Raw genomic sequence first — 15093 nt, 5'->3', positions numbered from 1 at the left:
GTCTGCTGTGTATGATGTTTTTGGTTTTGTGTGTGGAATGTTTGTAAGTGTGTTTTTGGAGGTCTCTGCTGTTTAGGTAAGTTTTTATTGAGGATCTCTGCATAGGTGTGTGTGTGTTGTGCTTGGCGGTGTGATGTGGCTGGTGTGGTGTTTGTGCTGACAGCCTCCTCTTTGTTAGGAGTACAGACTGTGGCTGGAGAGAGCATAGATTCCAGGTTACTGAGGTAGATGTAGATGTAATTATGTGCTAGGAGAAGAGTTTATATTATAGATTTCAGTAAAGTATAGGCTGTCAGCATTTGCCACAGTGATCATTCCTCCCTCAAAACACTGAAAAATCATTCAATATCCCCTGCACACCAGACAGGGCTTGCCGCATAAGCCAAATAGGCAGCCATCTAGGGTGCCTTGATTGTATGGGCACTCTTTCCTTATTTATTTATTTACTTACTTATTTATGTATGTATGTATGTATTTTTAGAACAGTGTTTCATTGCTCTAAAAAATAAGTAAATAAAGCATACCACTAACAGAAAACGTACCCATGCCACAACAGGCACTCCAGGGGGTAGTGTTCCAGGTGATTTGACATCCAAGTCACCTCATATTAATCTTGAACATTTTGAGATAGAGTAAAAACCTCACAACATTCAAATAGTGCAAAGCTGACTGAAGAATTTTTTTTTTTTGAATCTCAGATGCCTGACTTTACTGACTGACTATAAGCAATTTACCAGAAACATGAGCTCAGCGAGATCAAAGCTATGAGACAAAATCAGGGATATTTTGCATTTCAGATGAGAGGAATGGTACAGTAAAAGTTAAATGTTATTTTTACCACCATGCTGGCAGTGATCAACCAGATATTTTGGGTAATATTTTATTTGTGTGGGCAGTTGAGGTTAGAGGAATAGTGTGGTGAGACAGGTGCTGATATTATTTCTACAGTGATGTTGGCATTAATCAATCAGATATTTTTGGCAACATTTCTGGCTTTGTGATTTATATGGAGCATCGTGGATTGGAATTCCTTAATGCCTAACAAACTTGTTTATGTCGATTGTGGAGGAAAATTGTATTACATAGCCATCAGACATTGTGGCTTTAACTGGTGGGTGGACATTGGGGGTTGGGGTGATGAAAGTAATTGACTCTTGTTTACTCAATTTAAAAAGTCACTGTACGGCTTTGCAGGAATAGTGTGCATTTGTGAGAAGTATGATAGACTACTTAACTAAGGGGCAGCCGATATGCACAGACAGAGTATGTATAATTACTGTGTCTTCTATGGAGGAAAATGACTAGCAGCTTGGTACTGTTTGCTTATTATTTGCAGCAGTAATGTGATTGTGTGAAGCAAAGTGCAATACTTTAATATGTGGCAAATACATTACACGTCCATCCTCTTCTCACAATCCACTGTCTGAATTATACATAAATGTGGCTGTAAATTGCTTGGTAGGGGTTGTCTGGATGAAAGTAACAAATCCTCTTGTTACTTTCACAATTCAACAGTCACCTCTCAAGCAAATATGGGATAAAATGCATCACAAAATACTCAGATCTTCAAAACTTCTGGAGACTTGTGCCCCCCTACCACCCACACACAAACCAAGGCTATTCGAGTAGATTTTGACACGAGCTTAGTAGTCACCTCTGCCATGAATCCCACCTAGTCTACAACCAGCCCTACTCATAGTTGAATACAGAAGGTCACTTTGTGTATAGCTGGGGGCGATGCAATTATTTTTTTAACATCCGCCCCACACCTCAGAGGTCATTTTTATCTTGTGTTAGGTTAGGGACAGTGTGGTCATTATTTTTGTAACTTTCCTCACTAACTTCAGAGAGTCACTGTGGCTTGTGTAGGAGAACTGTACCCTCTAAAAGTAGCACGTTGAAAACATTGTTATAATTTCCTTACAGTAAAACTTCTAATGCATATATATAGGTGGCTGATTTCTGGTGAAAGCAAAGAAGCATGCTGTCTGACAGCAAATATGTCATGTTCTTTTTTTTCAGTTTTGTCCCAGAATGACATCAGAAGGGTACACAGAAGGTGGCTATCCTTTGGGGGTATTGGATGAGGAGGCATGGTGTATATACATTTGACAGCAGCAGCAGTTTGAAGTATATGACTGTGGGCTTTATTGCCTTAATTTTCATTCAAATTTAACACCAGAGGGGATGCAGAGAAAGTGACTACCTAATTTGAAGTGGTGGTGGGGGGGGGGGGTTGGAGGCAGGTGCTATTAGATATGATGTATGTATCCTTATAAGCATTTGTCTTCTTGGTTTCTTGTGAACTAGTATGGTCAGCTCTGAGCATTAAAACTTGGTTACAACTTATTTCTTCCTTGAAATAAAAAAGTAATTTTGGAGATTTCTTTTCCATGTGCATGATTTTTGTTCAGATCATCAGTGCATCCAAAGGTTGATAAAAGCTCCAAAATACTAGTAAAAGACGAAAAAATGCACAAACCACCAAGAAAATCGTCGCACAAGCAGTATGCAGGCAAGAAGAGCCAGTGAGCCCTGAAATAATCCAATGTGTGCTTTAAATCAAGACAACATGTCCAGTTCAGTACAGTTCAGTACAAGGATGCTTTCTTTAGTCAGACAAACAAGAAGGTATAAGTGCTTTTGTTCCAAAAATTAAAGCAGGAACGTCATCAGATACAAGGAAATTAAGGAAGTAAACTGTTTTAGATAGGAAATCTTACATGATATCACTTTCTGGATTAGTGAAAACTACTCCCAAGTCTGAAGCAGTCTTCTGAAACAGAAATCAGAAACACTACACATAAATGTGTCAGCACAAAACAGTATAAATATCAAAATGTAAAAATACATATAAAACCTGATTGTGCAAATGTCAACACCCTAAACTATATATTATAAACACAAGAACAAATATGTAAATATGTGTATATATAAAAATAAAAAAAATGCTTTTAAGAGGCTTTAAAAAAAAAAAAAAAAAATATATATATATATATATATATATATATATATATATATATATATATAAACATATAAATAAAATATGCATACAGTTAAAAATCCATTAGGAACAAATTAATACATTTCATGTACATATACATACAACAGGTATGAAGGCCATTTATAAAAAAAACATTCTTGTGCCATATCCATATCTAAAGGGAATGTTTCACTTATCAAGAGCCCTTGGGGGGGGGGGTACGAACTTTCAGAACAATCATTTTCAAGCCCCAGCACAGAGAGGCAATGGCTGAGTGAACAGGGGAAACAACTGTCATCCAGGGAGGAGGAGGAGGAGACAATAGAGACTGATATTTCATCACAGTCTATACCTGACATTGTTCGAGGGGAAAGCTCCCCAACTTTACATATTGACCTCAGCAGTACTGGAGACTTTAAAGTTTACAGTTGTACTGACATTTCCTTGAATGTAACTACTTATGACCTCTTTGCAAAAGGTTTTATGTTTGTTCCTAGTCAGTACTTAAACACTGAATACACTGATTGATTTAAAACTTTATGTGAGGAAATTGAATTTACAGGTTTTGTTTCAAGGGGTAGAACAGGTACTTCAACCATTCAAGGTATCCAGTTCTTACAGTCCCCCACCCATCCTGTTTTAGCATCCTTTGAGAGAGTTTGTGAACTCAATATTAGAAATCTAGATAACAGGTTTATAAACAATAGTTTCAGTAGTAATTTAACCAAAGAAAAGAGAGAGGTGAGCTTAATTGTTTGAAACAACTATACGGCATCAGAATAATGAAACCAGATAAAGGGGATGGGGTTGTCATTATGAGAACTGATGACTATATGAGCAAAATTAAATCTAGCTTGGAGACAGATACTTACTGTGAAAGTTCCTTAAATGAGTTAAATGGCACATAGAATAATGGGGTACATTTAGGACTTATTTATTGATGGTCTCATTTCAATCCACGAACTACACTATCTGACAATGGAATTTCCAATTACAATCACAATTTTTGGTTTGTCGAAACTCCATAAAAACATTCAACAACCACCTATGCTTCCCATAGTTGATGCCCGGGGATCAGTCATGCACCCCTTAGCTAAATTTCTGGATGCTGAACTAAAGAAGTTACTTTTGGATGAACCCCACCTGTGTATTGATTCCTGGGACTTCTTAAGGCAAATCAATAACACTTGTTTTAGGTTTGACGTTTTATGTATTGCAATTGATGTAGTAGATTTATATTCTGTCATCCCACATTCCATCGGGGAGGAATGGTTTTGTGATTATTTGTTTTCTAAGGGAATGCCCCAGGACAAAATCAATATGTACGAACAGATTTTGGATACGGTGCTGAGAAGCAACTTTATCTTGTTCGACAGTCAGTATTATTTACAAACACAAGGGGTTGCTATGGGTTCAGCATGTGGGGAGCTGTACGCCAATATCGTCATGTTGGAATGGAAAAAACGTACTTTGAAACAATCAACATATTTCCGATTCTGTAATACTTACATGAGATGTTTGGATGACATGTTTATTTTTTGGGAAGGCCCTAGAGACCAAATTGTTGAATTCATTAACTATATTAACACCACAACCTCTTTTTTGAGGTTCACATATAGTGTTAATGCATGTGAAATTTCCTATCTTGATGTTCTGTTAAAAAGATCTGGAACAACAGAGATTTGTGGCTGAAATTTTCAGAAAAGAAACCTATTCCAATAGTTTTCTGCATTTCGACAGCTGCCACCCATTCACTCAGAAACATACAGTTATTAAGGGGCAATTTATGCATGCAGCATGCATGGTGACAACTTGGATAGGTTTTACCAGAGAATGCCTTAACTTGAAGGAAATGCTCTTGAGAAGAAGTTACCCCCCCCCCAATTTAATTGACAACATCATGAAGGAGGCTAGTGAGAAAAGACAGTCTGGGTATTTTGCACCAATTTTGGGCACCCCTAATATTGACCATCCCGATTTGACTGGGTTGAACATAACTGAAACAGTCACGGACACTGTTGTGAATGACCAAACAATTGTCCATAACCAGGAAATATATAGGTGGCACCATTCCTCTGGGTCTGAAGTAACTAATTACCACACAAGTTTTTCAACTGTCTTCTCAAATGACGCATGCACCATTAAAGATATTCTGTGTAAGAATTGGAATTTGAGTAGTGACAGAGAATTTTTTTAAATCTTAGGAGAAAAACCTGTGTGTGTTTTCAAGAAGGGCCCTAACCTGAAGAACATTTTTGAATGTAATGATGATGGAATCTATAGGAAGGGTCAGATGATTAATTGTGGGGCATGTAAAATTTGCCCATTCAGTTTGGAAGTCAGTGAATGTGAAATTAATAGAACAAAAATAAAAGTACCTGCGAGGTTTAGTTGTTTAACTGAAAGAGTGGTCTGTTGTGTTATATGTTCCTTTTGCCCAAGTTTTTATGTGGGGAAGACGGAACGTAAGCTTAAAAATAGGATCAGCGAGCACCTTAGGAATATAAGGGATGCTAGTGAAGTGAATGCAATTGCTAGACACATTAGTGAGGGCAACAATCACCAGTTCAAATTTGTAGTACTTGAAGTCCAAAAAAGACATGATGGGGGGTGGGGGGGGGGGTGGGCAGCATGGCCATATTTACTCGAAAAAGCTGAGTTGCTATGGCAATTACAACTTGATGCCACCCACTGGCCAGGCTTAAATGACAGCCTTTCCATAAGCAGTCTGCTTAAATTGAGGGCTCTTGATAGGTGAAACCTTCCCTTTAGGTATGGATATGGTACAAAAATGTTTTTTTTATAAATGGCCTTTCATACCTATTGTGTGTATATGTACATGAAATGTATTCATTTGTTCCTAATGGATTTTTAACTGTATGCATATTTTATTTGTATGTTTCTATATACATATATATATTTTTTAAAAGCATTTCAAAAGCATTTTTATATTTATATATACACATATTTAAATATTCTTGTGTTTATAATATATAGTGACATTTGCACAATCAGTCTTTATATGTATTTTTATATTTTTTACTTTGATATTTATACTGTTTTGTGCTGACACATTTATGTATAGTGTTTCTGACTTCTGTTTCAGAAGACTGTTTCAGACTTGGGAGTGGTTTTCATTAATCCAGGAAGTGATGTCATGTAAGATTTCCTATTTAAAACAGTTTACTTCCTTAATGTCCTTGAATCTGATGAAGTGCCTGCTTTAATTTTTGGAACAAAAGCGTGTATACCTTCTTGTTTGTCTGAATAAAGAAAGCATCCTTGTACTGAATTGTACTGAACTGGACGTGTTGGCTTGATTTAAAGCACACATTGGATTATTTCAAAGCTCCAAAATATACCTGAGAGCATCTGTAACCCTATGGCTTGTAGGTGCCTAGCAGCCCCCAGACCTCTAACTTAATTTAGTTATTGTAGTGTAGTCTTAGTCAGTTATGATGTGTTAAAAGGATGGAAAAAGCACAATTGAAGAGTAAGATTGAATTTCTTTTATTAACCACATTTTTTGTTTGTACCATCATTAGGTGAAAAGGTTATGTAAAACAACTGTCAAATGCACCCCAGAACATCTAGCTTCCCCCAGATTCCTTGTTTAATACAGTTATTCCCCCCTGCAGTTATTACAGAGTAGTCTTGGTTAGTTAAGATGCGCTGAAAAGATGCATAAAAAACAAACTTGAAGAGTAAGACAAAATTTGACTTTCTTTCATCATGTTTTTGCTCAGGCCATCATTGGATGAAAAAGTTGTTTAAAATAACTCCAAAATGTACCTTAGGACATGTAGAGACACCATGGTGTCTGGGGGACTTGCAGTGCCCATATCATAGGCTTAACGAGGTTTGTTCCTCCACACTTACCAAAGTGTTATAGTACCTATATAGAGCATTTTGATCAAATAAATAACTGCAGGAAAAAAATGAAGATAAACTGTGAGAAAAAGGAAGAAAAAAGTAATCTGGATGGTGTAAGTAGGCCAAGATAGGGCAAGCGGGGGAGGGGGGGCCGCATGGAGCCTTTTCGCTTAAGGTACTAGTTTACCTACGACCAGGCCTAAGAGCAGAAAAATTGCTTTCAGCCTCACAATACAACACCAGCAATTGAAATGGCAAGTTTTATTACATTTTTTTTCATTTTTTTGCAGTCACTGGACATATGCATTTACTTATATTATGTATTTAGTTTAATGCCATACAAAACAGTACCCCATAGTTAATGTGTTAAGTATACATTGTTCTTGGATGTGCTACCTTAAACAAGCCCAGGTCTCCCCAAGGAGGATTCCCAAATGAGAAGTGTTGCATTAAAGAAGTACATGCTTAATTCTTATAAATGTTTTTGGAGCAAGGAATCACATTTGCTTGTTTTCTTTTTTCACCTGAATTTTTTTTTCGCCTTATACTTTTTGCTTGTGTCTTGGATATTTGCTCTTCATCCAGTCTCCAAATCAGTTATTCAGTCTCTGTAGTTGATTTCTAAGTTTTGTCTGTTAAAATATTGTCCTGATTGCAAAGCTTATTTGTCTGAGTGAAAGGAACAGTGTGGTGGCTGTGGTCACTCTAGAAACGTAGCTCACTGCCAAATGCAGCTCTGGTCCTCTCTCTCTCTCTCTACCCAGTGCTGAAGTCATAATTTTTTTTCAACAAAGTGCTACCCTTTTATACCTAGTGTATATGGACATGACAGGATTGTAGATTCTTTAATATTTAAGAATCAGAAGTAGATAGGAAAGTTCAGTGTATGTTATATTCACTTAACTAATATACTGTCAAAAGTCTTACGAAACAAGTTTTGGGGGTATACATCAACAAGTATGGCCAACTTACACTCCATTGAAGCACATTAAGGTTTTCCTGCATACCTTAGAATACCAGTAAAGTCTAGTTGATCCAGTCCTGGCTACCAGTTGTGCATGAATATGTTATATTACAGTACAGCCTTACACTACCCTTTAATGCACTGCGTTATTATACCAAATACCATCACCTTGTCTGACAAGTGTCACTGTTCCACATCAGTCATCCACATGTACACTCTGATAAATGTCTGTAGGATACTTGTATATTATTGCTGTAACCTTGATTTGCCAGTGTGTTCTGAATGTGTTAATGAGGGTGTACTGGGAGTATATTTATGAAATGTAACATTGGTGTCTTTGTAAGTTGTGTTCAGTATGGGTAGGCTTCGATCTTCTCTAAAGTTCTGTTTCTGATATAACTCTTCAGCTTTGCTTCTTACATCTTTTTGAATTTGTCCCAGAGACTTCCTTTCCTCTTTCCACCATATTGAGAATCAGCACATGGTTCCCAGTTTTGTGATGGTGTTCCATCATTGTAAGGTATGAGTGTGTACGTAGTACACAGCTCTTTTATACTGCAAAATGGTAGTTAGCTAATGGGTGACAAATGGAAGTGGTAAATGTAAAACGTTTGATGGCTCATCTTTACCAACTTTGCTAACTTTTTGTGCTTCAATTACAAACCTGGAGACCTTAGTATGCTTGGTAGCACTCTGATACATGTAAGTTTCACTAGCTGTATAACTCTATTATTGACTTTCATTTTCCTTTCTTTGGATTAGATCAGAAAAGCTGTGTATTCCTGTTTGTAATTTTTTATATTTTTGTATGAAAAGTTGTGGGTGGTTTTGCTAATGAAACCATCATTACATGGAACTGAATAATCAATTCATTGCTATGGTAACTCCAATTATCAGTTTATCTTTAGTTTAATGTAGAGGTTTCTTATGTAATTTTTCAGCTGGCGTGACAGCAGAATCCATTCAGGCTGTCAGTGTGAGTCCGGATTCATTGGGGTCAGAAACAAAGGTTCAAGAGGAAGAGCCTGACTTAGCTGATGATGACATTGCTGCTGGTGAGTCAGTGTGTTTCTTTAACTTAACTGTGTTTAACAGGTGTTCTCTGTACTTTGTTGCAGTAATTTACAGTTGATCCGAAACATTAGTGCTACATGGATGAAAGTTAAAAAAAAACAAAACTGGAATGGGTTATTATTCTCCAGTTGGGTGTGTATGCTGCCTTTATTAGTATTTCAGTTTTATAGTCCATTAGGACATTGCACTCCACAGCCTTGCACTGCCTAACTGTAATTTCTAAAGCAGCTCACTTTTGCAGCCATTGCAAGCTTGTGTAATTAAGCAGTCTGTAGGACATGGCATCTGCGGATTGTTTCTAAAGTGTTAGTGCTGCTCAGAAAATTGGAAATTAAACATTAGTGAATGCCAAGTGGAAATCAGCCAGTCATTTTAAAGAAGTGTAGTCCCCAGTGCAAGCATATTTAGAGATGGTTTGGTCATATTCTCTTTTAGCTCCACTGAACTACACCTAACAAACCCCACCTTATGCTTAAAGGATTTTACTCCTTTCCCAGTGAGGGAGAGGATGAAGATAGGGAGCCTAATGACATCCCTAGATATTTGTAAAGCCATCATTATGGAGCCTGCTGAGCTTCTTATCCTAAAATGAATACCAGACGTATGTGTTTTGTCTCTTACTTGTATAAGCTATAGGTTAATGAGCATAATATACTCTAGCTGTAGACATGATTCAAGTGGTAGCTTTTTTAGTATTTAAAAGCCTTCAAATGTATGAAATATCATTTCTTTACTGAAGTACTGTGTGTTTACCTTCACTGTCTGTTTTCTTACTGTCACATTAAGTTATGTAACTGTATATAAAAGAAGTGAATTATGGTGCATCATTACAAACACATCTTAGCAATGAACATATTTTAAATAAATGCAGTACTTTTGCACTGTTAATGATACCCATAAGCTGAATGTTTTGCACAGCTATACTTCCTGAATTATAAACATACTAACATTGTGATTTCAGCTTTCATGCAGACTTTGCTTTGTATTTTGTATTATGTGTAACTAGCAATGTGTTTTTGTCAGTGCGTCTGTCTTTATTTATAAAGATAATACAACCTTAAGAAATTCTCAACATGGCAGTATTCTTCTGAAGATAAATCAGTACAGGTCTGGCATTATGCTTTTTACTAATTGACTTGACCTACTTAAAACAGATTGTTACTTAACCTTCTTTGAAATTTGCATGAATAATTAAGGCAGACAGACATATTACTATGTCATACATACTGCAGTCTATACTTCCAACTTACATGTGTTAAGAGTCTCTCACTTGTTTTAACAATGTATAGATTTTCATGAGGGCTTAAAGGAAAACCATATTTCTCTTATAAATTGCATAATGTGAAATGTGATTGGCCGACTGAGATGCCTTTTATCAAGCACAGTCATCTTACACTGGGGAGTGTCCAGTAGTGTGAACCAGATACATTAGTACTAAAGAGGGTCCATTACAATATTGTGTGTTGAATTTTCCAGATTTTTCTGTAACCACATAGGAATTATCTTTGTTTTCCTGTATTTTAAGTCAACTATCCTAGTTATATACTGCTTTTATTTACTGGCTGTAGCAATGCAATCATGTATTGTATTAACTCAAAGTATTTGTATTTTTTTGGCTGGCTAAACTTGTGTTTATTGACATATTGTTTCACTTTTGCATGATTTATTTTTAAAAGTTAATACTGTCACTGTGTTGGCTGAGGAAGTGTTAACATATTTATTATTTCTGTGTAAAATACTCAACACATTTATTATTTCTGTGTAAAATACTATATACACTGTAAGTGTTTTAGTTTTCTTTAATGCTTGTGCAAAATGCCACTGATGTTCCACATCTCACTGAGGTGCTATAGGTTCATAGGTGTTTACTAGGCTAATGACCACAAGGGCCTTTTTAAGCCTAAGCATGCATCCCAAATCTCTGACAAGTTCTGATACCCTTGATAAGTGTAAGCATGGGCCTGGGAGATGAAACATTTATAGGTTTTATGTGTCCATTAAAGACATAGGTGCCAAACCAGGGATGAATTTCCGGTCTCCCATCCACTTGTCCAAGTTGCACTTGAATTGGGTTAGGGAGGAACTGTGCTTCACATGGATGGGGGAGCCTGCTCCATAGATGGGATAGTCTCTGGGATGCATACCTCTCTCTCCAGCAGGTCCTATTTATATCACAGGCAAGGTTTAAGTCCTTAGAATGGGTAATTCTGATGCTGTTTGTTTTGTGTATATGCAGGAGATCCATCAGAGTGGGGTCTGACAATGCCCTGTATGCCAGACATAGATCTCCCCTCAAAAGCCTGTATGAGACAGAATAGGTGGTCTGCATAGGAAGTATTACTTGCTCCCCTGTATTCTTTTAGTGAGGAACCTCAGTGGACATTCCAGTTGTTGGATATGCCTGGTTAGGTACATACCATAGGAGTCATTGTACTCAATGATAGGTCTGATGAATGTCAAATACAATTGAACAATGACTCCCTTGGACTTAGATACCATACCTTTGCTTATAAGTTGTGCAACATAGAATGATTTCCTCACCACTGCAGACACGTGATGATCAAAGGCTAGATTACTATCTGTGTGTGTCTCTAAGTCCTTGGCTACTGGGTCAACTCTAAGGGGTATGTTGTCAATATGATAATTATCAGGGATGGATGACTTTCCAAAGGATGCAATTATGCATTTCTTGGCATGTAGTTTTAATCCATGGCTCTGACACCAGATGTTTCTATGTCAGCCCCTCCTGGAGAACATTTGTGTCAGTGTGAGATTCAATGACAGCTCCTAATTTGCAATCATCTGCAAATTTAATCTGCCAGAGACTACTGACATTGGCCTTGACTTCTGAGAAGTAAATGCCAAAAAGGAGCAGTCCAAGGACTGATCCCTGAGGGACTCCACGTGTGACTAGCCTCTTTGTAGAGGTGGACTCTCCAGTTCTAACTTCGTGGGTCCTTTCTGTCAGTCAGTTGGCTATCCAGTGGATGACATATGGGTTTGTACCTAATCTCTTGAGTTTGTCAACAATGCCCAAGTGGGATATTGTGTCAAATGTCTTGGCCAGGCCAAGGTAGGCAGTGTGAATGATTTTGCCTCATCCATTGCTTTGGTGACCTTCTCACAGAAGTCCACCAGGTTAAGTAGGCATGATCTGTGCTTGATGAAACCAAACTGGGTTGGGTCCAGTGTCCGGAGGTGTACATTATCTATGTTGATCATCTTCATGATAATTCTTTCCATGGCTTTACATATAAGACTAGTGAGACTTATGGGTCTGTAGATGGCCCACCTTTGTGCAGAGGGATGACTGTTGCCTTTCTCCACTCATGAGGCATGAAGCCTGATCAGAGGCTACAGTTAAATAGTATTTCCAGAGGCCCTGAAAGGTCATGTTTCATGCTATTTAGAAGGCATCCTGGGATATTGTCTGGACCCATTGATGCAGTGATCTTGGTCTTAGAGAGAGCATTAAGGACCTGTTCCCTAGTGATAGTAGGGGGAGTTATATTTGATGATATTTACTGAGGGAAGGTTGATGGGGAGAGAGGAATAAAGTTGGAGGTGAATTTATCAGCCAGCAGGTTTGCTATATCTTCTGGCTCAGTATAGGTGGCTCCATTTACAATGAGCTCTGCACACAATGGTGTACTGCCTTTGGGGTTACGGACATAGCTAAAGAATGCTTTGTGGTTGTCCTTGGCCTGGGAGGCCAAACTTACCTCAAAATTGGCTTTGGTAGACTTTATTTGTCCTCTGAGTTGTTTGTGTAGTTTGAGAGTGCTTTTATCCTGCTGGGTGCTGCACCTCCTAATTTTTGCCAAGATGTTCTTCATCCTGCTATACAGCCATTAGATTTTGTGATTCCACCAGGGTGGCTTGTTTTTTTAGTTAGTTCCATACTTCTTCCTGGTGGGTACAGCTGCCTCTATGCAGCTATTAACATGCTTACACAGGGTTTCTGTGAACAGTTCTATATACGCGGAAGTGTTTTCAGAGTTTACGAGGGCTTGAAATTTTGCCAGGTTCTCACTTAATAGCAGGAGATTAGCCTTAGAATACTTCCTGAATATTCCAGGTTTAGCTGGGGGTCCAGGTTTTATTTTTACTTCAGTGGAGACCATTTTGTGGTCTGATAGGGAAGGCATTACAGTAGGGGGTGTGCAGCAGTCACCCATATTAGTGAGGACCAGATCCAGTATTGCTCCATCCCTGGTTGGTGTATTGACTAGCTGGTTCAGGGAGCCTACTGGTCTTCTCTCTGTTTCAATGAATTTTTGTTGGGGTCTCCCATTTATTCCCACATTCCAAAGGCAAGATGTTACATTCATATATATTCCAGTATCCTCCCTCAGTGCCATACCTATTTTCTTCATGAGGGCCATACCAGCCAATCCCGGAGTATATTTATGGTTACCCATCCAATCACATAGGCTATGTTTAAAGAAAGATAATGGGTCACACTACTTAACATGCAGGGGAAGCTTACTTCATTAGTTTGGGAAGCACTGAGTTATAAACCTGCCCCCCCCATCATGTTGTGTTTGTGTGTTAAGTGAAAATGTAGAACCCTTGTTCTTGTACTGGTAGAGATATTGGACTTGTGGGGAGACAGGAGGTCTAGGACAACTGGGTCTCCAATGCCACAGTAAGTAAGACAGTCTGACAGGGAACTCCTCTCAAAAGTCTGTAACACACTGGATAAAAGGATGGAGCTTCCAGCCTCTCTTGATAACTCAGAGACTTCAGGCCAGTGATTGTTTTTTGGTTAGGAACTTTTGATATGTTTTGTGAGATGCACCCCAAAAGGGGCAATGTACTTGATAATTGGTCTGATGAATGTTGAGTATAAGGGAATGATTACTTCTTTAGACTTTGATGATATTCTTTTGGTAATAAGCTGTGCTAAATAAAATGATTTCCTGACAACCATTATCCACAGCTGCTCATCAGTTGGCAACCATTTCAGAGACTTTGAGAAATTTTATTAACGTCTGAAGCCATCCTCAGCACGACAAATTAAATTAAGTATCATTTTACACTTGCAGTCCATATTTTCATTGTACTGTGAAATATTTCTGTGCTATTCATTGTTTTTCTCCACTTCTTTAAAGTTGCATTTGCTAACCGCTGTAAGGGCTGCTCTTCTGCATTTAACTACGTTGTATCCAGTGATCTTTAGTTAACTTTCAGCATCTGTTTGTGGTTCCTTAACACATGGGGTCCAAATCAGTCATTTCATATTAAGTGGGTCAAATTCTGCACTCTTGTAGCAGGAGAACACTGATTTCACCTATCTGAGCTGGGAATTGCTGGTGGAAAGCTTATTGTGTGTTTACCTGATTGGCCTTGGGGCATTGTTAGTGTAAAACTTGCTTTTTTCTGATTGTATATAAGGCTTGTGTTTGTGCATATCTGCTCTTCACACAGTGGTGGTTAGTGGTGAATTGTATATATGCAATCAGCAGAAATTGCAACTTCCCTATAAAAACTACCTTGGAACTTTACCGCAGTCTAGCTGTACTCACAGGGCAACCAGTTTGCAAAGTGAGCACCATTTATCCATTTAGTTAAGACTGTTTAGGTTTAAATTACATTATTACAGCACCCAGGACTAGTGCTTCTCAAACAACATCTGGTTTGGGCACTGGGCAACATCTCTGTGTAGGTTAGCTGTAGATTATACCGAATAAGCACCCATCCCTCATCCGGTTGCAAACAGCCTCCACTCCTATCCCTTGCAAAGTACACATTAGGCCTTGCAACCATTGATAGGTGCTTTCTTGCTATCTCTCTGTCTAGCTTGGTGGACATGGGCATCCTTAAGCAGTGTAGCAATTGTCTTATGTACACTTGACAACCACAAATACAGTATGACATCCCAAATGAAAATTGCAGTTACACATTGACACTGGAGGCTTGAGTCTCACTTGCAGACACAAAAAGCAACAAACAGGTTGTCAGCGACTCTTACACACCACTCACAGCACCTGCAAAGGACCAGACACATAGACCCACATATGCAGATGTGTTCATATGTAACTCCCAACCTGAAAGGCCTCTCAGGTGCAATCCTCAGAAACTCTGCATGCACACAACCAAGATAATCCCCTGCACAATATATAATTCTACATCTCATTGTGTCTCAGCTACCAAGCTCATAAGGTAAAACACCCCACAACTCAATATTTTGATCATA

General features: G+C 38.2%; 1 protein-coding gene across 2 annotated transcripts in view; it reads left to right on the top strand.

Annotated features, from left to right (window-relative positions):
- Positions 1-15093, top strand: part of WDR7 (WD repeat domain 7) — a 3592087-nt gene that overhangs the window by 1771705 nt on the left and 1805289 nt on the right. For both annotated transcript variants that reach the window (XM_044074906.1, XM_044074897.1), the window contains one exon: positions 8762-8875. In XM_044074906.1, the coding sequence (XP_043930841.1) occupies positions 8762-8875 (114 nt within the window). The remainder of the gene's footprint in view (positions 1-8761; positions 8876-15093) is intronic.

Source organism: Protopterus annectens, chromosome 1.part1 (genome assembly GCF_019279795.1).
Source record: "Protopterus annectens isolate FY-2018-M chromosome 1.part1, PAN1.0, whole genome shotgun sequence".
NCBI classification, from domain to species: Eukaryota; Metazoa; Chordata; order Ceratodontiformes; family Protopteridae; genus Protopterus; species Protopterus annectens.
This window is presented reverse-complemented; position numbering and strand designations above follow the sequence as displayed.